This window comes from Panthera leo, chromosome C1, assembly GCF_018350215.1.
Source record: "Panthera leo isolate Ple1 chromosome C1, P.leo_Ple1_pat1.1, whole genome shotgun sequence".
NCBI lineage: Eukaryota > Metazoa > Chordata > Mammalia > Carnivora > Felidae > Panthera > Panthera leo.
The window spans coordinates 21,457,571-21,482,072 of NC_056686.1; the positions used below are offsets into that span (position 1 = coordinate 21,457,571).

Below are 24,502 nucleotides of genomic sequence, written 5' to 3' on the forward strand. Positions count from 1 at the left end.
ACACACCCATGAAATCAGCTACTAAATCAAGAAGGAAAAAAAAAAAAAAGTTACCAGCATCTTACCCAGCCAGGATAACCAACATCTAGCTCTCAACACCACAGCTCAGTTTTACCTGTTTTTGAATTGTTTTGTGACTGGTGTTTTCTCACTCAGCATGATGTTGTAAGATTCACCCTTGATGTTGTGTGAAGTTGTAATTGGTTCCTTCTCATTGCTCTGTAAAAACTAACTGTGCCATAGCTGATCCATTCTAATGATGGGTGCTTGGGTAGTTTCCAGTTTGGGGGTATTATAGATAATGCCTCTGAACATTCTTGTACATGAGTTTTGATGAACATATATATGCATTTATGCCTACATAGTCTTTCAAACATTAGGCCAGTTCACATGTAAAATTCAAAATTCAAGATACACCTCTTTAAAAAACAAAAACAAAAAATATAATAAAAAAAAAAAAAACCCAGAAGAACTGACAACACTGGGTCCATATTTCCTCACAGCAACACTTGACTGGAACTGATTCCTGTTTCTGGTGGGGCATGGTTTCTTCACCATGTGACCCTGTTCCTATTATGGACCTAGACTTTCTTATTTGGTAGCCTGTTTTTTTGATTCAGTAATCTCTTAGGACACTCTTCCCCCAGATAATTGCAAAGCTTATTTCCTCACTTCCTTCAAGTCTCTGGTCACATGTTACCTTATCAGAGAGGACTTCCTTGACCACCCACCCTATTAAAAAATGGCAACTTCCCCTGCACTATGCTTTCTAGTTTTCTTTACCCTATTTTATTTTCCTCCATTTTACTTATCTGACATACTTTTTTTTTTTTTTCCCTCCCCAAACTAGAATGGAAGCTCCGTGAGAGCAGGGGATCTTTCCGGTCTCTTACTCACTGCTGTTTCTACAGTCCCTGGAACAGTGCCTGGCATGTGGTAGAAGCTGAATAGATATTTGATGCATGAATACTAAATAGCCAATACTCATTGAAGGGGAACTATGTACCAAGCATTGTTCTAAGCACTTTACATTTGTTAACCCATTTGGTCCTCACAACAATCCTATGTGGTGGATAACATTATTTACTTCATTTTACAATGAAGAAACATATTTACATTCTACTCTAAACAATAGATACATTGGAAGCATTGTAACTCATGAAATTTATTAAACAGAGTCTTTAAATGTCCTACAGAACTTAATACCTAAAAGGAGCCCTTCAATGAATCATTTTATAATAATGGTGTTTTATTTGAAGACATGTTTAGTTACTACCGAAGTTAAAATTTTCAGTTGTAGGACTGAGTCTTGATCAGGCTGCAGCTTGGCTAGGATTGCAGAGATCTGGGGCAGTGGTAGCTGATAAGATTTTGTGATCTGTGCTAGGCAGCAAGTCCCCTGTGCCATCTCTCCAGAGTTCCAGGGAGGAAGTACTAGTGGGAGGGAAAGTTCACTTAATGAAGGATTTTAGAACCCAGATCATCTGTCAGTCACAGGAAGTACTGACTTACCACACTTATATTTCTATGTATCTGTGTAATCTCTATGCCCAATATGGGGCTCAAACTCATGACCTGAAGATGTAGTTGCACACTCTACTGACTGAGCCAACCAGGTGCCTCTGACTTATCACTTTGTTAATGGCCCTGTTTGAGATGTTGCCCGTGTCAGGGTCCCTGCTTAGAACTCCTTTCTTTCTTTGTTAAGGTCCTCCTCTGTGGAGCCCAACCCCTTGTGCCAGTCGTTACATAGGATCCCTACTCCATAGAACATCGATAGCACTGTAAAGCCTTTGCTAACTGAGCAAAAAGCAAATATTCCCTTGGTCCAGGAACAAAATGGAACTTTTATGCCACAGAAGTGCTAGGTTCACACTGCTTTTGACTGAGACACTCCGGTTAGCCTTTCTGAGCAAACTGGACTCATATTCTTGCCTTGTTTAAATTCTCTGTAGTTCCCGCCCAAGGACTAAGGAAGGATTTATCTGTAAAACATTGTCACAAATAGTTCAGACACAGTCATTGGTTTAATTATTTTTTCTTGGCACAAACTTAAAATTGAACCAGCCCTCCCTGGCTTCATTTCCCCTTGGCATTATCTCCAGAAATCTCATTTGCCCTCCATTTTTCTCTCTGATTATCAGATTGAGACTGTAGCTGTTCCCTGGTACACTGCTACTCAGACTTTTAGGTCTTATGTATCAATAAAAGAGGGGAAAAAATGGGGAGCCTGGGTGGCTCAGTTGGCTAAGCGACTGACTCTTGATTTCTGCTCAGGTCATGATCTCACAGTCATGAGATCAAGCTCTGCATTGGGCTCTTTGCTGAGAGCGGAGCCTGCTTTGGATTCTCTCTCTCTCTCTCTCTCTCTCTCACTCTCAAAATAAATAAACTTAAAAAGAGAGAGAGAAAAAAGTCTGAGGAACCAACCTGGAGTTCACGACATTACATTTTACCAAATAAAGATTTTTTTTTTAATTTTTTTAATGTTTTATTTATTTTTGACAGAGAGAGAGAGACAGAGCATGAGCAGGGGAGGGTCAGAGAGAGAGGGAGACACAGAATCCGAAGCAGGCTCCAGGCTCTGAGCCGTCAGCACAGAGCCCGATGCGGGGCTCGAACTCACAGACCGCGAGATCATGACCTGAGCCGAAGTCGGACACTCAACCGACTGAGCCACCCAGGCGCCCCTAAAGATTTTTTTTTAAGTTTATTTATTTATTTTGAGAGAGAGAGAGAGAGAGAGAGAGAGAGTGAGTGAGCAGGGGAGGGGAAGAGGGAGGAGAATGAGAATCCCAAGCAGGCTCTGCATCCTCAGCACAGAGCCTGATGTGGGGCTTAAACTCACAAACCCTGAGATCATGACCTGAGCCTATATCAAGAGTCAGATGTTTAACCAACCAAGCCACCCAGGAGCCCCTTTAAAAAATCCTTATTTTAGGGATTTAATAAAATAAAAAACTTAAAAGATATATCCTTTCTGTGTCCACATTTTATTTTTTATTTAAAAAAAATTTTTAATGTTTATTTTTCAGAGAGAGAGACACACACACAGAGTATGAGCAGGGGAGGGGCAGAAAGAGAGGGAGACACAGAATCTGAAGCAGGCTCCAGACTCCACGCTGTCCGCACAGAGCCCATTGCAGGGCTCGAAATCGCAAATAGTGAGATCATGACCTGAGCTGAAGTCTGACACTTAACTGGATGAACCACCCAGGTGCCCCTTATTTTATTTTTTAATACATGCTTCTTTTTTAATTTTAAAAAACATTTTTATTTGTTTTTTGAGGGGAGGGAGGACCAGAGAGAGGGAGGCAGAGGATCCAAAGCAGGTTCCGCACCGATAGCAGAGAGCCTCATGCAGGGCTGACTCATGAACCATGAGATCATGACCTAAACTGATGTCAGATGCTTAACCCATTGAGCCACCCAAGTGCTCCTTGTCTCCACATTTTATTTTTTATTATTTTTTTTAATGTTGTTATTTTTATTTTTGAGACAGAGACAGAGCGTGAGCAGGGGAGGGGCAGGGAGAGAGAGGGAGACACAGAATCTGAAGCAGGCTACAGGCTCTGAGCTGTCAGCACAGAGCACGATGTGGGGCTCGAACCCACAGAATGTGAGATCGTGACCTGTGAGATCATGAGCTAAAGTCGGACGCTTAACTGACTGGGCCACCCAGGTGCCCACCTCCCCCCTGCCGAACATTTCAAAAGGTATACTGACTCAGCATATTTCAATTTAGAATTACAAAAAAGAAAGAAAGAAAGGAAGGAAGGAAAAAGAAAGAAAGAAAGAGAAAGAAAGAAAGAAAGAAAGAAAGAAAGAAAGAAAGAAAGAAAGAAAGAAAAAGAAAAAGGAAGGAAGGAAGGGAGGAAGGAAGGTAAATGGCCAACTCTTATTGGCATAATTTGAAAAGAAAGGGCATTTTTACATCAAAAAGAGAAATAATCTCAGAATAAGGAACAGTCCTCTGCATTGAATACATTTAGCTTTATGAAAAACTCATCACATGACCATTACTTTTCTTCCTGGAGGACTGGTGAAAATTTCCTCTAGACTCTGAATTGAATTTTCAAGGCATTTTTACTGCTGGCTCTTTCTTGGTGCTTGTTCTTTTCTGCCCTTGATGTCTCTAACAGCTGCCTTTGGATATACACAGCTGTGAATAGTGTCCGAAGGCCACCTGGCCCAGCTGCAGGTCTTTTCTTCCTTTAGCCATGTTCTCACATTGCTCTTTCCATGCTTCCAGCCAGCCAGTCATAACCCACACCTGCACATAACGAAGCCAATCATCCACTTACCTTGGGATTTCCAAAGTGCCTTTCTTTTAACATTCACTTGAGCTAGTTAAGTCTGTACATTTAACTTTTTTTTTAAGTTTATTTATTAGTATTTTTTTTTTTAGTAATCTCTACACCCAATGTGGGGCTCAAACTCACAACCCAGAGATCAAGAGTCATATGCTCTTCTGACTGAGCCAGCCAGGCACCCCTGCACATTTCACTTTTTAACATGTGTTGGTCCCACCAGACTTTCATTGATAAAATGGGGATTGACATTACTAGGGAGAATTCTGAAAATAACAAATTAATTCAACAAATATTTACTTAGCTTTGGAATATAAAGATCAATAATAAAAATACTCCTTGTCCTATAAGAAGTCATACGTTTATTGAAGAAACAGTATGTAAGCTAGGGGTTGGTTCTCTTAACCTGGGGTCCATGGGATAGGTGGCTTGGGGATGGGACTGCTTAATGAGATTGTTGGCAAAAATTTGGGTGCATGTACCTTTTCCTAAGGAGAAAATTCATTATTCCCATTAGAGTCTCAACTGAATCCAAGACTTCCAAAAGAAAAATAAATTTTGAAGTAAGCAGTTTTAATACACTAAAATGTTACAGTAAGGAAATATGACTAATATTATGGGTGAACAAAGAATAGAGCACCCTTCTCCTTGGGGGAAGAAATAAGGCATCATTTGATGAGGGTCTTGAAAGACAGGAGCTGGGTAGGGGAGATGACAAGGGTATTTGAGGCAGAAAAAACTGCATGTGCAGAATTGTGGGTTCCAGGAAAAAAAAAAAAGTGTATTTGAGAAAAAGTTCAGTGTGGCTGGGGCACAAGTACACAGTGAGAAATAGAGCCAGAGAGCGGCAAGCTTTGTATACGTTGAGTAGACTATAGAAAACCAGCAGAAATCTTCAAAAATAAGCTCTTACACGGTCAGTTGTGTGTAAACATTTCTCTATTCCTGCCTTACTAAGGGGGTGACTTGGGCAGTGAGGTCTACTGCTCCTGAAGGCTAGAAAGTTTTGAGAACTAGAGCTCTAGGACCCAGCCCCAGCCCATGGCAAAATTCTGGAGTATGTACAATCTGTCCTCTTTTTCACTTTTTTTCTGTCTTATCCCCACTCCTCACTTCAAATATAAGGAAGGATTGCTTAGGTTTCTACCTTCTAGACATCTAAAGTGGTGGAACCAGAAGGGACCTTAGAATTTATTTTGATCCAACTTCCTTATTTTATAGTCTTGGAAGTAGATTCCAAGTGAGGGAATGGTTTACTCTCCTCGTCTCCCCTTCTGTCTCTCTGGTAAGGTACTGGGCCATTTGCTATTCTCTCTCTCTCTTCTGAGGAAATTGCATGGATTCCTTTGACTTCCACTAACATCTCTACACCAAAGATTCCAAGATTTGTATTCCCAGCTATGTTTCTCTATGTCCTCTGCCCTTTGTTTACAGAACATCTCTATCTGATGTTTTATGTTCTCCTGAAAACTATGTCTAAAGATAAACTTATGATCTTTCTCCACTCCCACAAATGTCCCCACATTAAAAAATGCCACCTCTGGGTGCCTGGGTGGCTTAGTCGGTTAAGCATCTGACTCTTGATTTCAGCTTGGGTCATGATCTCATGGTTCATAGGATCGAACCCCGAGTTGGGCTCTGCACTGACTGCACATGGAGCCTGCTTGAGATTCTCACCCTCTCTCTCTGCCCCTCCCCTACTCACACACACACTCTCTCTGTCAAAATAAATAAATAGGCTTAAAAAATGCTACCTCATCCATCCAACTACTCAAATAAAATCGGGTATCATCTTTGATAACTCCTTCACCTTTAGTGCCCTTCCCCCAATCTAATCCATCACCAAGACCTCTCATTTTACCTCCTAAAATGTTCATTTAGTCCATTTCTGTCTTCATTGCCACTATGTTAGACCATTATCTTTTGCCCGGACTTACTACAATCTTCTTCTAACTCCTAATTTACTCTCTTCTCCCTAGGTTTATTTTCCACACTGCAACCAGAAGGAACTTCTTAAAACACAAAACTCACACTGATCATTATTTGCAGCTAATGACTAAAGTCCCTGTTTTTCTCCTTTCTCCAGTCTCATCTGGTGCCACCCTCGCTCTCATTATGTGCCAGGCATGCTGGCCTTCTTTCAGTTCCTCACCAGTGTTAAGCTCCTTCCCCACATAGGGCCTTTGCACATACTGTTCCCAACTTCCCTTCCCTCCTTGTGTGGTCAATTTCTGGTCACCCTTCAGGTTTTAGCTGAAGCTTATGAGCTCAGGGAAAAATTCCTTAGCTCCTTGACTAGGCTAGGTCCATCTGTGCCTTCTCATTGCACTTTGCACAACTGTAACTGAATAACTATTTGCTCCCTGTCATCTCCCCTGACGTATAAGCTCCAGGGGTAAGTGAACTCTTAAGACTCTCTCTCCAGCACATTGTCTGGACCTCAATAAATACTTGCTAGAAGAGGGATTGAGGGGTGCCTGGGTGGCTCAGTCAGTTAAGCATCCAACTCTTTAAAAAAAAATTTTTTTTTACATTTATTTATTTTTGATAGAGAGAGACAGAGCACAAGTGAGGGAGGGGCAGAGAGAGAAGGAGACACAGAATCCGAAGCAGGCTCCAGGCTCTGAGCTGTCAGCACAGAGCCTGACACGGACGGGGCTCACACTCATAAACTTCGAGATCATGACCTAAGCCGAAGTCGGACCGACTTAACCGACTGAGTTGGACCGACTTAACCGACTGAGTTGGACCGGCTTAACTGACTGAAACACCCAGGTGCCCCAAGCATCCAACTCTTGATTTCAGCTCATTGTTAGATTGAGTCCTGCGCTGGGCTCTGTGCAGGGCAGGGAGCCTGCTTAAGATTCTCTCTCTCCCTCTCCCCCTGCCCCTCCACCCAATGGCAGAACTGGAATTAGAACCTAAATCCATTTCCAGTACAGTATTCTTTTCTCAAACCATGAAGGGTCTGTCCCTGTAAGATGATACGCCGCTCTCCAGACTTCCTCTTCCTTTCCCAGTGATTAAATTATCCCTCTTCTGTTCAGGGGCCAGTTATAGCCAATTTGGTGAACTAATCCAGGTTTAGAGTTTACCCTTCTTTCAAGGATATTTGCATTTTAACTGGGAAATCCTGGAGGACAGAAAATAACCCCAAAGGAACTACAGAAGTCCCCTTTTATCCACAGGGGATATGTTCCAAGACCTCCCTATGGGTGTCTGAAACTGCAGATAGTATTGAACCCTATATATACTGTTTTTCTTTCTATATATACATACCTATGATAAAGTTTAATTTACAAATTAGGCACAAGAGATTAACGATAATAATAAAACAATTGTAACAATATACTGTAATAAAAGTTATGTGGATGTGGTCTCTTAAGAATATCTTATTGTAGCTGGAGGTGCCTAGGTGGCTCAGTCAGTTAAGTGTCTGAGTCTGGATTTTGCCTCAGGTCATGATCTCATGGTTCGCGAGATCAAGCCGTGTGGCAGGCTCTGTCCTGAGAGTGCAAACCCTGCTTGGGATTCTCTTTTCCTCTCTCTCTGCCCCTCCCCCACTCAAAACGAGTAACTAAACACTTAAAAAACAAAAAACAAAAAATATCTTATTGTAGCTTTCTGCATTCGTGCTTGTGGCAGTGGCAGCAAGGGTGCCCTTGACATGTATAACAATGCTGGCAAGTTCATGGACCTGTATGTGCAGCAGAAATGCTCCGCCAGCAACCACATCATCAGTGCCAAGGACCACAGGTCCATCCAGATGAACACAGCCAAGATTGACAAGGTGACAGGTAAGTTCAATGGTGTGTTTATTTTTTTTAAGTTTATTTATTTATTTTGAGAGAGAGAGTGTGCACGAGTGCAAGCAGGGGTGGGGAAAAGAGTGAGGGGGAGAGAGAATCCCAAGCAGACTCTGCATTGTCAGCACGGAGCCTGAAGTGGGGCTCGATCCCCCGAACTGTGAAATCATGACCTGAGCTGAGGTCGAGTTGGATGCTTAACTGAGCCACCCAGGCATCCCCTCAATGGTCAGTTTGAAACCTTTGCTATCTGTGGGGCCATTTGCAGGATGGGTGAGTCAGATGACTCCATTCTCTGACTGGCCAAGATCCACAGCATCATTTCAAAGAATTTCTGACTGGAGAGGATGAAGGACGTGGGATATGTGTCATAAATAAGTAGCACCTCCCTCCCCCCCCCCCCACCACCATTCTTATTACAATATACTCACCCTTCTTGTGATGATGTGAGATGATAAAATGCCTGCATGATGAGATGATGTGAGGTAAAAGATGTAGGCATTGTGACCTAGCATTAGCCTATTATTGATCTTCTGACACATGTCAAAAGAATCATCTGGTCTGGACCACAGTGGACCGTGGGTAACTGAACCCGTGGAAAGTGAAACCTCAGATAAGGGAGAACTACTGTAAGAAAAATTTCAGGCACCACAAAAGTCATTGGAAGGAGGGAATTTTCACTACTATCCCTTAATCGGATTATAGGAAAGGAATCTTCAATGTACCAGATTTGCTTCTGTGTATGTGTGTGTGTTTTAAACTTTACCTTCACAACAAACCTGTTAGGTAGATGTTATTATCCCTTTTATCAAATGAGGGAATCTCTGAAAGTTCTAGTAATTTACCTAATATTGCAAATCTGGTGGTGAAGCCTCCCCTTCCCAGGACGTGACTTTTGGTCAATCCTCTATTGATCATATCGTGCTGCTTTCAAGTATAGGCAACTGCTTACAATTTATACAAAAGTCTGGGCTATGAGGTTAACTGGCTGAATATCTTAAAAAAGAAAAAAAAAAGGATTACTAGGTTTCTCTTATTTCCTTGGTGGGATCTATGCTCTGAGACTTGACATTTTATGGTTTCTGTCAGAAGTCCATCACATATTGATGCCTGGCCTTATTCATTCCAACCATAAATGTGATGGTGTGCAGAAAAAATGCTTTGAGCACTTTGAGCAAAATTATAATGCAAAATCCAAGGTGCTGTGTTATCATTTATTTTACTACTGAGTCCACCAAAGCCTCCTATTTCCAGAGAGTGAATGGTATCAAGTTGACACGGAATAGTGCATTATTTATCTGTTTACTACTATTTGCAATAACAAAAGCTATTAGGAGATGGGTGCCCTAGGATCAAATATCCCTACATGAATTAGGTTTGCTGCTGATTACAAATGTCTTTGCCCATATTTTGGATCTCCTCTGGATTATGATTCCTGAAAACAGGATTTCTTTTGAGGGTGGAAGTACACTATTGTGTTTCTCTTAGTGTCAGATACACATGATTATTTAATAGCTTTGTGACCTTGGGCACATTACTTAACCTCTCTGTTTCTCCAGTTGTAAAACAGACTGACAACTATTTTGAAGCTGCTGCTAGCTTTTAAATGTTTTAAAGAACCTATCAACAATACCTAACCTACAGCAGGTATTCAGTTAGAATTGATCTCCCTCCTTTCCCAGAGTAAGGACATTCTCTCTTGGAAGTCCATAGTTTTATAGATTCTCTGGACTTGTTGAACATACATGGAAAATTTTGTGTAGATGAGTGAGGTCTGCTTTTCCTGAAAATAAAGGCACTCTTTAACAGAGTATCCTGGCAGGCCAATGACTTCCCTAAAAAGGAGCTGTAGATGATCTCTGCAATGCCAAATATCCTTTGCAGGGGACCAGATTTTTTGTGGACGTTTTAGTCTTTGGGCACTCTTTTTGAAGTCCAACAGAGGAGGATAATCAGGTCCCTGGTGGTAGTGGTGGCGGCGTGTCTTTCTCTGGGCAGGGCCCCCATTAAGTTTCCCTGGGGGCTGTGACCCCTCTCAGGGTTCCCTCCCACATGGGGGTGGGGTGCCATTTGCAGCTGGGAGGCTGGTTTATTTTGAGGTCTCTGGCGCTCCGGGGGTCGCTTTTTGAGAAAACAGGCTTTTGTGGGTTTTCTCAAGCTAAAAACTACTCTATCCAGGTGTTAGTCAAAACCTCGCGGCACGACCCTGGCCGCCCCCACCTTCCTACAGGCCCCAATCCTGAGGCGGTGGGGGCGGGGAGGCCGCACTCGCCGCTTCCGCTCCTCCAGATCACCAGGGGGCGCTGCACCCCCGCCTCTTCCTTCCCGGGGTGCTTCGCGCCGGGCCCCTTCCGCGTGGGTGAGTGAATGTGAGAGTCAGCGTCGCGCCGCGCGCGCCGTTCGCCTCCGCCGCTCGGCGCCCTTATTTCGGCTGCGAGGGGCGGGCGCGCGCGTAAAGGCATAGAGACGGGCGTTGAGTTCTCGGGCTAGAGCGTCGCCGAGTCGGAGCCGGAGCCCGAGCCGCGCGCTGTGTCTCCGCTGCGTCCGCCGAGGCCCCCGAGTGTCAGGGACAAAAGCCGCCGCCGCGCCGCCTGCTCCCGTCGCCAGGGCTCATCCGCCGCCGCCGCCGCCCTGACGAGAGTCCACAGCTGTCGCCACCCGTGAGGATCCGAGAGCCATGTCGGCCAGCAGCCTCTTGGAGCAGGTACAGGCCCGGCCCGCATGCCTCGGCCATTGTGTGAGGCGAGAGGTAGTCCGACTAGGCCCGGGCCCGCCGCCCCCGGTCGGGCCGAGCAGAGGCGGCGCCTCTCGCGGGCCGGGTTTCGGGCCTCTCAGGCCGGCCGCACCCAGCGCCTCGCCCTCGGCCCGTACTCCCCGCTTCTCCCGCTTCTCCCTGGGCCTCGGAGCCCACCGGCCGCGCCGCCTTCGCTCTTCTCAGCAGGCCTCTTTTCTTCCTTGTTTCCTTCCCCTTCCTTGAAGCCCTAGTCCGCTCGCGTTGTTTCTGGCGCGTCCCCCGCTTTCTCTCCGCGGGCCCCGCCGGCCTGCGCTTTTCCCCGCCTCCCGTTTTCAGCCTCCCCCTCACCACCATTCTTGACGCCTCCCCTCAGGCCTGCTCCTTTATTCCCTTCTCGGGCCCGGCTTTAATTTGTCTTTTCTTTTCCATTTCTTCCTCGGACGACTTGCTGCTCGGCGACGTTTCCTTCGCCCGCAGAGACCAAAAGGTCAAGGAAACAAAGGTGAGCCCAGCTCTGCCGGTAGCCCTGGGCTGGGGGGTGGGGGTGGGGGGGTGGGGGTGGGGGGTAGGGGTTGGGGGGGGGGGACGCTGAGCAGTGGGGGCGGGGTCTCCGGGAGGCGCCCCAGGGAGAGGACCTTTCGGAAGCCGCTTAGTCCGCAGGTGCCTCACACTTAAGTATTTGACCCTTTCGGTGTGTTCTTGCAGCTGGCGAACAGCTTCTCAGTGAACAAGGAGTAATTCATTAAGGGTGGGGGTGGATTCGGTTTTGAAATGTCCCAGGTCCTTAGTTTCCTGTAGGTCTTAGAAGGCCTTTGTTTTTCATCCTCGTGGATCACACTCTGGAAGTACTCACATGTGGTGGGGGAGGGGAAGCGGGAGGGAATTGAAATCTAGAGGAGCCAATAAAATGACCTTTTTAGATCAACTTGCTCTGGGTGGAGGGAGACATTTTCATTGATTATTATTGCTCAGCAGTCACTCTCGTCTTTATCCGTTTGAAATTCACACTTACTTGCTCTGTTTAGTAAGGTTTTTCTCTGGTTAGAATATATTTGACTAATTTGGGAGGTAGGTGGTACGACTAAGACATTCCTGTAATTTACTTGAATTTTTTTCCCTTTAGTACAAAATGGATCTGTACATCAAAAGGATGGATTAAATGATGATGATTTTGAACCTTACTTGAGTCCACAGGCAAGGCCCGTGAGTAGTTAACCATTTACATGCCTGATCAAAGGGTGTAGTAAACCATATTCTTTCTCTGCCCTATTAGTAAATCTGATTTTCAGGGGTTGGCTTTCTTAATACCACTCAGTGTGTTGTAAGAAGAGTTATTACAAATGTTGCAGACAGTGTTAAGATTCTTATTTCTGTTGCCAGCAAACATTCTGAGATGAGACTGACTGATAACACTTCAGGGTATACTGACAGCACTGTTAGTAGTTCTCCTTACCAAAAATGTAACAGTGGAAAACTGAAGAATACTTTCCAGTTTAAATATTCTGACTTTTTACCCCCAAAACCTTTTTCTTTTAGGAAAACTGGATTCATATGTGATGGGAAAAACTAATGTAAAATCACCTGAACTTTATTCAGTGCTGCAGAACTGGTCTCTTCCCTTTCATCTGGTCACTAGTTAGTGGGTTCTTAGATTATCCTAACTTTTAGACTTAGGTATTCGTTTTTCAAGTTGAAATGTATCTGTAGAGATCAACTTTGTACACCGCTGGTTTCTCGCTTATGGGAGCTATAGGATTTCTAAAATGGAGTTAAAGGAAGATAAAACACTTTGGCACACACAAATGAAGATCGAGAATGATTAAGGTTTTTGACATGTTATCTGTCTTCTGATGTTTTAGATGTAATCTGTTTTTATGTCTTCTAGCTCCATGTAAGTTCATACATTGACAAGACTTGTGCATATAGAAACTGCTTTGATTTGTCAGTTCTTTTAAATTAATATTTTGGGTTGTAGGTAATGTTTATAAATCCACAGATTAATAAGCCAAAAGGAAAACTGACAGCAACCCATCTAAAATACCCTAAAAGATGAAAAAGCTTATGGGGCATTTAACAGATGCTGTACGATAGATGCAAGTCTTGAGTAACTTGAGATATTGGTGCATGCCCGTATTTGGGCCTAATTCTTACATAAAACTTTTAGATCTCTTATGTAAAATTTTCTGCATTGAGAGTGTAGAAACCACTTAAGCAAGGGATTGGGAAAAGTTTTCAAAAATCAACCAGTTAATCAGGAAAAATGGGAAAGGAAGTAGAGGAATGAACTATTAATAGATTCCTGCTATTGAAGTAGTTTCCTTACATAATCATTATAACAGGGAGAGTGGGAGCATTTGGAAACATAATTCTAGGTAGTTCTTGTGAAATAATGTGTAGTTCAGATTTTTGAGCTCAGGGACATGTGGGAACCTGCCAGTTCAGGTGTAGGCATTCAGCTATATAATGGCATAACCTGTGATATTAAGTGCATGCTTTTTATTTCTCAAGTAAGCTAAAGCTTAAATGTCTTAAAACAATTTTGGGGAGGAGGGGAATAGAAATCATAGTTAAATAGATGGATAACCTGAGAATCTTTGTCCTTTGTAGTTAATCGTCAAGAGTAATTCATCTGCTTTTTAACCATTATTCATCGCCTTAATGTTGGAATAATCCTTCAGGCTTAATCCATTGGTTATAGACTGAATTTCTTACTCATAATGGATTTGAGTCTGTTAAATTTTAATACTGTCTTCAAGAAAAATAGACTTCTCTTAAACTTGAGGGTATGTGTGAAAAGGCTTAGCTTCCTTTCCTTTTTTTTTTTTTTTTTTTTTTTAAGGAAAATTTTGGCAGAGAAAAGCATCATTTTATCAGGCCGCATTAGTCGAAACATTTAATTTTAAAGAGATACGTTTGGCTAGGAGAAGTACTTTTGGCTTTGGGAATAGAAACTTAAGGCCTAACATAGTTATGGTCATCCAAGTCTCTTGAGAGTAAAATTCTCTATTCACTAGTTAATGGATTCTTATGTACCAGAGCTATTATTTTAATTCTAGTGTAGTTAACATACAGTGTTCTATTAGTATCAGGTATATAATACAGTGGTTCGACAATTTTATAAATTTCTCCGTGCTCATCAAGATAAGTGTACTCTTGTACTAGAGTTATTTTCAAGTTAGGGTAAAGTACTCTATTTTGAATTGAGCTGTATGTATATTTACAGAGACCAATTTTTTGTATCTCCAGCTTCTCACAGGACTATTCTGTGAATTCTAGCATTTATAGAAAAGTTAAGATACTGTTCATAAACTAAAGTAAGATCAAGAATGATGTCTTTACAGTGTAATCTGTCTTCCAGTGTGGAGACTAATTGAATGTAAGTTTATATTTCTGGGAAATTCTTTAGGATAATTCTTTTTTTTTTAAAGAGTCGAACTTTACCATGTTTTTGGAATTCTGTTTTTAATGGAAAAGTTAGGTGTGCATTTGAGCTTACAGCCAATAATTTTATAGGTGAAGTACAACAGGTAGCAAGGTTTTTCTAGTTTTAAACTCTGGAATCCATTGTACATTTTCTTTCCAGGTTATAATTAAATAGTGGCATTTGTTGATGTTCCCAAATGGTTTGCCAAGAGGCTGGCAATGTAAACTAGGTGTAATGAACCTTGGATTATGGTTGAGGAATGGCAACACAGATTTTTGGGATAGAACTTGTAATTTCCAGTTCTTTTTGTGTTGTTTTATCTATTGTATGGTTTTGATAGAAAACTCTTAGGAACACTCCTGATGTGTCAAAATTCCCACTCCTGAAATCCAGAGATAACGGGTTTTAGTAGAAGCATCATCTCAACAGTTCTGTAGAACTGTTATTAATACTGTCGTTAATACTGTTGATGAGATGCTGGGTTTTCCCTTCACTGAATGATAGTGCTTAAGTTAAGGTCCACATCACTGTATGTCACTTTAACTTGAAGTGTTTAAACATTTCACTTGTTAAACCAAAATCTCTTACAGTGTAAAAATTCCAGCAAGTTTGTGGGAAGAGACCACCTGAGGTGGTCATTTGCTTTTTTAGTTGAATTTGAGTTGTGTGAATAATTGGAAGAGGAAATGTCTTGATTGTTGTTTTATTAATTTTTGTGTTTAGTTGTGATTTGCCTGTTTGTTTTGTTTTTTTCCTTCCACAGAATAATGCATACACTGCCATGTCAGATTCCTACTTACCCAGTTACTACAGTCCCTCCATTGGCTTCTCCTATTCATTGGGTGAAGCTGCTTGGTCTACTGGGGGTGATACAGCCATGCCCTATCTAACTTCTTATGGACAGCTGAGCAACGGAGAGCCTCACTTCCTACCAGATGCAATGTTTGGACAACCAGGAGCCCTAGGTAGCACTCCATTTCTTGGTCAACATGGTTTTAATTTCTTTCCCAGTGGGATTGACTTCTCAGCTTGGGGAAATAACAGTTCTCAGGGACAGTCTACTCAAAGCTCTGGATATAGTAGCAATTATGCTTATGCACCTAGCTCCTTAGGTGGAGCCATGATTGATGGACAGTCAGCTTTTGCCAGTGAGACCCTCAATAAGGCTCCTGGCATGAATACTATAGACCAAGGGATGGCAGCGCTGAAGTTGGGTAGCACAGAAGTTGCAAGCAATGTTCCAAAAGTTGTAGGCTCTGCAGTTGGTAGTGGGTCCATTACTGGTAACATCGTGGCTTCCAATAGTTTGCCTCCAGCTACTATTGCTCCTCCAAAACCAGCGTCTTGGGCTGATATTGCTAGCAAGCCTGCGAAACAGCAGCCTAAGTTGAAGACCAAGAATGGCATTGCAGGGTCAAGTCTTCCACCACCCCCAATAAAGCATAACATGGATATTGGAACTTGGGATAACAAGGGTCCTGTGGCAAAAGCCCCCTCACAGGCTTTGGTTCAGAATTTAGGTCAACAGCCAACCCAGGGGTCTCCCCAGCCTGTAGGTCAGCAGGCTAACAATAGCCCACCAGTGGCTCAGGCATCAGTTGGGCAACAGACACAGCCATTGCCCCCACCTCCACCTCAGCCTGCCCAGCTCTCAGTCCAGCAACAAGCAACTCAGCCAACCCGCTGGGTAGCACCTCGGAACCGTGGCAGTGGGTTCGGTCATAATGGGGTGGATGGTAATGGAGTAGGACCGTCTCAGGCTGGATCTGGATCTACTCCTTCAGAACCTCACCCAGTGTTGGAGAAGCTGCGGTCTATTAATAACTATAACCCCAAGGATTTTGACTGGAATCTGAAACATGGCCGGGTTTTCATCATTAAGAGCTACTCTGAGGACGATATCCACCGTTCCATTAAGTATAATATCTGGTGCAGCACAGAGCACGGTAACAAGAGACTGGATGCCGCTTATCGCTCCATGAACGGGAAAGGCCCCGTTTACTTACTTTTCAGTGTCAACGGCAGTGGACACTTCTGTGGCGTTGCAGAAATGAAATCTGCTGTGGACTACAACACATGTGCAGGTGTGTGGTCCCAGGACAAATGGAAGGGTCGTTTTGACGTCAGGTGGATTTTTGTGAAGGACGTTCCCAATAGCCAACTGCGACACATTCGCCTAGAGAACAACGAGAATAAACCAGTGACCAACTCCAGGGACACTCAGGAAGTGCCTCTGGAAAAGGCTAAGCAGGTGTTGAAAATCATAGCCAGCTACAAGCACACCACTTCGATTTTTGATGACTTCTCACACTATGAGAAACGCCAAGAGGAAGAAGAAAGTGTTAAAAAGGTAACCGGTTTACCATTATTAAGACTTTTAGAGAAGGAAAAATGTACAAGAGGGAACAGGAGAGTTATTATACTGAAGGGTTAATAAAAGCTCTGTAAGTAACAAGCGTATCACTTAACAGTTCAAGCCTTTGTGGAAGTATAATTGGTGTTACTGTTTGACTTAGTGTATAGAAATGTGGGCTTAAATTAACGGAAAGCAGAAACTGTAGAGAAACTGAATTTAAATGATGCAAAAGAGGTGAATAAGGCCAAAAGAAATGCAGAGAGCATAATTGAAGTGATAGAACCATGGAAATGAAAGTAGGAAAAGATTGAGGCTGTAATATGGCAGAGAAAAGGTAAAAGTTATGTTGTAATTAACTTTTGGCCTAACTTGGGTACAGTGGTTAAATCAGAGTTAGTGTGTCACCAGCCCTGACATCACTTTCTGCTTGCCTTTGACAATTGGCAGTATTAGTGTATTTTTCAGAACTTTCTTCCTTATTCCTATCCTTAGTGTTCTACTTTATTGTTTTTTCCCAAACCTTTTTCCCATTGGAAAAGTAATGTTTATTATATAAAACTTCAAAAACATGATTAGAAAAAGCTGGTCTTCTGCTCTTAAAATTCTCCTGTATTCCTGAGGAGTAACCTTCTCTTGTTCCTCTGTAACAAGTGAGTCTTGGGCAGAATCATGGAGAATAGGTCCAAACTAAAATGTTGGAATTTACTGGAAAGTGTTGGTAATGCTTGGTCTGTGTGTTTTGAGTGAATGTAAACTTTAAGACGGTAGAGAATGATAAAGTACTGGTTGGGGCAGAGCATACGTTATCTAGGATTTAGACATATTTAAATGTTGGAAGTAGGTGAAAAGATTATTGTGGGTAAAGAGAAGGTTCTTTTTCAAGATTATTAATGATTGGGAGAATTCTAAGTGGTCAGGTTTAAATGTAAAATAAAACCTAATAAACTTATGTAATATATTTTTCTTATGTTTGTGATGAATTCCTAGGGATTTTATATATTTGATCTAGGATCTGAGGTACTTGTTATATCTCTGTAAAAACTTTTGAGCACTGGGAGGATGGCTCTTTGGTTAGATTCTCCTTCTCCATAACACCTAAGAATCAGGGGCATGGTTGTTCAACTGAAGTAGGATGGTTGCCATTCTAGTGTGTGCAGTTGAATAAAAAATGGAGATATGCTTGTCAGTGATGCTAAAAGTATTGGGGATACAGAACCACATTACTGAAAAGTTGCCTGTCAGAAAAAAAAAACACTCCTTTTTTTGTCCTTTAAATTCTCTTCCCTTCCCCAAACTTTAACAGTGTAACTTAAAACCTGCCCTCATCTTGTAGAAAGATAGTTTACTGATTAGTTTTGCTAGGGCATGTGAAAGGCTCAAAAGATGTTTTAACTGACTTCTGAATCTAGAGGAACAAGGAAGGGAGGCCTTTTAAGCATCATGTATTGACACAGCAGATTATTATTGTTTGTGAGGGCCATTCAGGTGCTTAGTTTAACCACTCAAAACATGCATAGTATCAATCCCGTATTATAAATCTGCTTGCATATATCTGCACGTTCTGTCTACATCTTGTGATTAAAAATAGGAAGGCAGGGGCACCTACATGGCTCAGTCGGTTAAGTGTCCAACTTCAGGTCAGGATATGATCTCACGGTTTGTGAGAGAGCCCCACATCAGGCTCTCCACTGTCAGCAGAGAGCCGGCTTCAGATCCTCTGTCCCCCTTGCGCTCTGCCCCTCCCCCACTCATGTGTATGCGCTCTCTCAAAAAAAATATATTTTAAAAAGTAGGAAAGCAAAGATTTCAATGTTTTCAGGAATGTACAGCATAGATAATAAGATCAACCTGTAGGTGTTAGAACTAGTGGAGAAGCTTGGGTTTAAAAATGAAGTAGCAGGGGTGCCTGGGTGACCCCAGTCAGTTGAGCATCTGACTCAAGTCATGATCTTGAGGATTGTGGGGGTGGTGTTGAGCCCCAGGTCAGGCTCTGCACTGATCGTGTGGAGCCTGCTTGGCATTCTCTCTCTCCCTCTCTTTGCCCCTCTCCTTGCTTGCACATGCTTTTTCTTTCTTAAAATAAACATTAAAAAAAAAAAAATGAAGTAGCAAATTTAAGGGCTGTTAATTTATGTAAACTTTCAATCAGGTTTGTATTTGTATTAAATTCACTTGAGTGGTTCAGTGAATAATAATTGAACTTCATAAGGAGGTGTAAGATTCACAAATTGGAATTGACCAGTGTTGGGATGTTTTCACAGTGAGTAATAATAATCAAGGTTTAGCGTCTTTGTTTAGCCGATTAATGGATCAGTCTTAAAGCTATTCCATAAAGACTTTTGATGAATGAGTATACTAATTGTTCTCAGGTTAGTGAACAAACCACCAAAAGTAAAAACAAACAAAAAAAAGCTTCGATTATACTTGCGTGAGATTACTTTTTAGTTTACCTTTTGTGAGAAGAGATTGCTGGGGTTTCAGGAAGGTCCCTATGATTGCTTCTAAACCCAGTTACCGTTTCAGTCAGTATTGCCTTCTCTTGCCCGCTGTTATCCTTAACATCCTTACATAACTGACTCTAAAGCCAGTCTTTATTAGGCTTCCAATACAAAACAAGTTTCATGAGAGTGAAACTGATAGCTCATTGAGGCAGTAGACTCCTTTAGTTAGGGTGTTTGTATGTGCACCTTTGTGTTATTTACAAGATTGCAAAAAATTGTGCCAGATGGGCATGGTAACTCAATAAGTAGAGAAATACTTAAGCTTCATCCTGAAGATGATGTCACAGCTATTCTAAAGTTCCATGATTGGGCATGTATCTTGGCAGAACACACTGAAGCAGAACCATAGCCATTTTTGCCTAGTATTACTGACTTGTTCTGTTCCATGATCTACTTCAGTAGTATAGAAACTTCAAGCACTGGATCTATGGCTTGAAACTTGAGCAGCTTTTAGTGACATTTTCCATGTGTTGTTTATTTTGTATACTTCAGATACTATTTCGTAACCTGCTTTCTGCAATTATTTAGAACTTTTCCTTAATTGTTAAATATTCTTCTGTGACATCACTTTTGATGGCTTCATAATATTCTATCATAGATTTATTATAATTTTCCAATCCTTAATTGTTAGGTTTGTCAGCGTCTTTATATTTTTTTCCAGCTGAAATAACACTGCAGTGAACATCCATGATATAAATACTGATTTACACTTGTCCTTTAGTGTTATTGTTGGGTCAAAGGGTGTATGCTCTTGAAGGTCTTGGCTGTGCTGTATATTGCCATATGGGGCTTTTTCTTTTTGAAAATTTTGAAAGAATCACTGTCAAAAGAAGACAGTGAGTTAACTTCTTTATTTCAACTTTAGAATAGTCTGGCATAAAGGGAGAGTTACTCCTTGCATAAGCGATAATGTTTTTTTATAAGCTTCATAATAGTTTAATATTTGTCTTGTATGTCTAGTCTTTCAACTGTAGGTAAAAGTAGGAAGAGTAGAGGGGAACAAGGACTGCATAATTTTCTTAAAGCCTAGCCCCTGGGGTGCCTAGGTGGCTCAGTCTGTTAAGCGTCTGACTCTTGACTTCAGCTCAGGTCATAATCTCACAGTTCTTGAGTTCAAGCCCAGTATCAAGCTCTGTGCTGATAGCACGGAGCCTGCTTGGGATTCTCTGTCTTCGTTTTGTCTCAAAAATAAATAAACTTAAAAAAAAAAAAAAGTTTTAAAGCCTGGCCTCGTGTTAGATTTAATCAGGCACTTGGGTAAATGATTTTTCTGAATAATTGGAAAGCTAATGGGAGAGAAATAGATCTAGAGAAGATGTGATTATAGTGACAATGGCTCAAGGTATGTATTTTTAAAAATTTCGTTGTTATTAAATAAAAATAGCAGGATTTCTTAAATACTTCTAGAGTTATTCCTATTTTCAAGCAGAAGACCTAAAAATAGTGACTTGGAATGTGTTTGGATATATTTAAGATTCATTATGCTGTTTAAGAATTGAGATGAAGCTATTTGCCTTTTCTTTGAACAATTTTTTACTCTGTGCTAGATATTACTGAGAAAGCAGGAGTGTGTTGTCAGGGAGCCTTATACTCATGACAGGTAACTGTACAAAACAGTATTTTTCTCAAGATATGCACAGAATGCCAATTTGGAAGCTTGACGATTGTCTAACCCAGCCTGGGGTATATAGGTGGATTGGTCCCAGAAGAATCCTGGAAGAGGTGACTTTTGAGCTGAGCCTTCAAAGATGTATAGAAGGTTGCCAGAGATGTTTGGGGAAGAATGAACACAGATTCAGGACAGCTCACGTCTATGACACTGTATAGATAATAACTTGGAACAAGAAGTCCTGTACAGTCCAAGAGCTAGTCTAATTGGTATTTGTGGAGTGGGTTTCCCTACAATGGAAGTTTGTTGGAGATGAGGAGAAGGAAGTTGAATGAAATGTTTATGCAGTTAGTTTGATATAGAAGGAACTTACTGAGTCAGGTACAAAGTTGGCTTAAATTCTAGAGTTTAAAAGAAAGAATAAGACCTAATTTGAATCAGAAACTCATTGATGTTACTTTTTTCTTAAGTTTTTATTTTAATTCCAGTTCATGTACAGTGTTGTATTAGTTTCAGGTGTACAGCATAGTGATGCAACAATTCCATATACCAGCCCATGCTCTCCTTGATGTTAGCTTTGCATGGAAGGCAATGGGGAGCTTGTAGAAGTAAAGGTGAACGAGTATATGGTAATAGATGCCATTACTAAATACTAGCAGCTTACTTTTTCCAGTGATGTGTTTCATACACATTATCGTATTTCTCATCAGATGCCTTAGTGTGCTTAGAAGAGATGATTTGGAAGGGGAATAGGATAAGTGTAATCAAATACTTTTTTTTTTTTTTTAATTTTTTTTTTCAACGTTTTTTTATTTATTTTTGGGACAGAAAGAGACAGAGCATGAACGGGGGAGGGGCAGAGAGAGAGGGAGACACAGAATCGGAAACAGGCTCCAGGCTCCGAGCCATCAGCCCAGAGCCTGACGCGGGGCTCGAACTCACAGACCGCTCACAGACCGCGAGATCGTGACCTGGCTGAAGTCGGACGCTTAACCGACTGCGCCACCCAGGCGCCCCATATACTTTTAAGACCAGTAGGTTTAGGGGTGCCTGGCTCAGTTGGTAGAGCATGTGACTCCTCATCTTAGGGTCATGAGTTCAAGGCTTATGTTGCTTACTTAAACAAACAAACAGACAAAATCCCACAACTTTGTAGGTTTATTCTCCAAGCCAGAAAACAGCACCAGAACCAATGGATAGAGGTTATGGGAAGAGTTTTGTAAATAAAAGGGAGAACTTTCTAAAAATGGAGTTCTTAGTCACAAGAGGGTTTCAAGAAGGGACCAAAAGAACTTTAATTAGATACATTGTAAAGAAAGTTTATATGTGGAATAGTCTAACCAGATAAACCCAGGGTAAGGTTAGCCAGCCCAAGATAACGTGTGAAATTCACGGAGAGGAATTGATGCTCCTAAACAGGTCTTTTTAGGAAGGTTATTTCTGTTCTATAATTTTTGACCTAAATATTTATTACTTATAAAAAGAATAAAGGTCTTAAGGCTAGAAGGACATGAATGACAGAAAAGATTGGTAGATTTCCAGTAAATCTTAGCACAGATAAGGTATGTGGATGGTTATCTTTAATATAGTTACTGTATTAGTATTAATGAAAAAGTTATCTAAAACAATACTAAAGGTTTATTTTTTATAAACTTTTTTTAATGTTTATTTTTTTTATTAAAAAAATTTTTTTATGTTTAATTTTGAGAGAGAGAGAGAGAGACCGCACGAGCAGGGGAGGGGCAGGGAGAGAGGGGGAGACAGAATCTGAAGCAGGCTCCAGGCTCTGAGCTGTTAGCACAGAGCCCAGCGCGGGGCGAGAACTCATGAACCACGAGATCATGACCTGAGCTGAGGTTTGACACTAAACTTACTGACCTATCCAGGTGCCCCTAATGTTTGTTTTTTAGAGAGAGTGAGGGAGGGGCAGAGAGAAAGAGGGAGGCAGCATCAGAAGCATGCTCTGCACTGTCAGCAGAGCCTGATGCGGGGCTTAAACCCATGAACCACGGTGAGATGACTTGAGCCTAACGCAGACACTTAATCGATTGAACCGCCCAGGCACTCCAGGACCTTTTTTTTTTTTTTTTTTTAAGTTTTTGGGTTTTTTTAGAGTGTTCATATGTGTGTGTGAGGGGGAGGGGCAGTCAGAGAGGGAGAGGGAATCTTAAAGAGGCTCCACGCCCAGAATGGAAAACATGGGGCTCGATCTCACCACCATGAACTGAAATCAAGAGTGGGACACTTAACCGACAGAGCCACCCAGGTGCCCCTAAAACATACTAAAGCCTTTTTTTTTTTTTTTTTTTTTGAATTTTAAGTTTATTTTTACTTTTTTGAGAGAGAGTGTGTATGTGCTGGGGAGGAGCAGAGAGAAAGGGAGTGAGAGAATCCTAATCAGGCCTCACACACAGTGCAGAGCCCCAAGTGGGGCTCGAACCCACAACCGTGAAATCATGACCTAAGCTGAAATCAAGAATCGGACGCTTAGCCTACTGAGTCACCCAGGCGCCCACATACTGAAGACTTACTAAAAAAATATAGAAGTGATTATTTAAGAGACATGTTTCTTTCTTTTTTTTTTTTTTTAATATTATTTTTTGAAGGGTGCAAGCAGGGGAGGGGCAGAGAGAGGGAGACAGAAGTGGGCTCTGTGCTGACAGGCCGACAGCAGCGAGCCTGATGTGGGGCTCAAACCCGTGAACCATGAGATCATGACCTGAGCCGAAGTTGGTCGCTCAACCAACTGAGCCACCCAGATGCCCCTGTTTCCTTTTTCTTAAAAGTAGTTTTCCTGTGGTGTTGGTGCAAGTAATGCTTGTCTTTATAAGGAAGTTTTTTTTTTTTTTCTTTGTGGCCATCTTTTTCCTCCCTAATTCTTTGATTTGGGCATTTAATCCCTTGGGAAATATTTGAAGCAAGCAACCTTGGCTCCAAATTCTTTTCTTTTTATTTTTTTAAAAAATTTTTTTAAAGTTATTTTTTTAAGTAATCTCTGCACCCCACGTGGGACTCAGACTCATGACCCTGAGATCAAGAGTCATGTGCTCCACCTACTGAGCCAGCCAGGCACCCTGCTCCATTTTTAACTTATTTTATTATTATTTATTTAAATGTTTATTTTTGTGAGAGAGAGCACGCGCGCGTGCACAAGTTGGGGAGGGACAAAGGGAAAGAGAGGCACTGAATCAGAAACAGGCTCCATGCTCTGAGCTATCTGTCAGCACAGAGCCCGCCATGGGACTTGAACTCCTGAACCCAAGAGGTCATGCGTGACCTGAGCTGAAGTCATATGCTTAACCGACTGAGCCACCCAGGCGCCCCTCCATTTTTAACTTTAGAAAAAAATTTAAAATATGTAAGTAAAACTTGTGACATAAAAGAAAGAAAATATCACTTTAGCCAAATATGTTTTCGTATTAAATAAATATGAATAAATACCCATGGTGTATTGGTCCTTTCCATTTAGTATTTCTCTGCTCCACCACTGGCTTAAATCGCCTCTTCAGATGCCAGGCACCCTGTTTTAATGGGGTAGCAAACCTGAACTTTTTGTAAAATTCTAAGGCCATTTATATCTACTTCTGTTTTGCAGATAAGTTTATCTGTCTTTGCCGAAAGGGTTGAAGAAATTCTGTTTGTGTTACTCATCACCTTCCTTACTTTGTGGATAGATAAAATGCCTTTCCGCAGCTTTCTTTTTTTTTCTTTTTTTTTTTTTTTTCAACGTTTTTTATTTATTTTTGGGACAGAGAGAGACAG

At 41.7% G+C, this 24,502-nt stretch overlaps 2 protein-coding genes and 1 long non-coding RNA gene across 6 annotated transcripts in view; 2 read left to right on the plus strand and 1 right to left on the minus strand.

Annotated features, from left to right (window-relative positions):
* Positions 1-1,228: 1,228 nt before the first annotated feature.
* LOC122228762 lies at positions 1,229-8,609 on the minus strand. The gene is made up of 2 exons (XR_006206740.1): positions 8,548-8,609; positions 1,229-1,434 (listed from the first exon to the last, which is right to left on the minus strand). It is a non-coding gene; the product is annotated as an uncharacterized LOC122228762 (long non-coding RNA).
* Positions 7,978-8,415, plus strand: LOC122228761 (40S ribosomal protein S21-like). Its single transcript, XM_042954055.1, has 2 exons — positions 7,978-8,123; positions 8,331-8,415. Exons 1-2 carry the CDS (start codon positions 7,978-7,980, stop codon positions 8,413-8,415), a joined length of 231 nt encoding a protein of 76 aa, XP_042809989.1.
* Positions 8,610-10,492: 1,883 nt separating the features above from the next.
* Positions 10,493-24,502, plus strand: part of YTHDF2 (YTH N6-methyladenosine RNA binding protein 2) — a 34,608-nt gene continuing 20,598 nt past the window's right edge. The window contains exons 1-4 of one of the 4 annotated variants that reach the window (XM_042954046.1): positions 10,493-10,820; positions 11,328-11,352; positions 11,974-12,044; positions 15,038-16,624. In XM_042954046.1, the coding sequence (XP_042809980.1) occupies positions 10,794-10,820; positions 11,328-11,352; positions 11,974-12,044; positions 15,038-16,624 (1,710 nt within the window). In that variant the 5' untranslated portion in view covers positions 10,493-10,793. Of the gene's footprint in view, positions 10,821-11,327; positions 11,353-11,451; positions 11,511-11,973; positions 12,054-12,093; positions 13,634-15,037; positions 16,625-24,502 lie in introns of those variants that run through there. The other 3 variants (XM_042954045.1, XM_042954048.1, XM_042954047.1) reach the window with 3 other exon arrangements.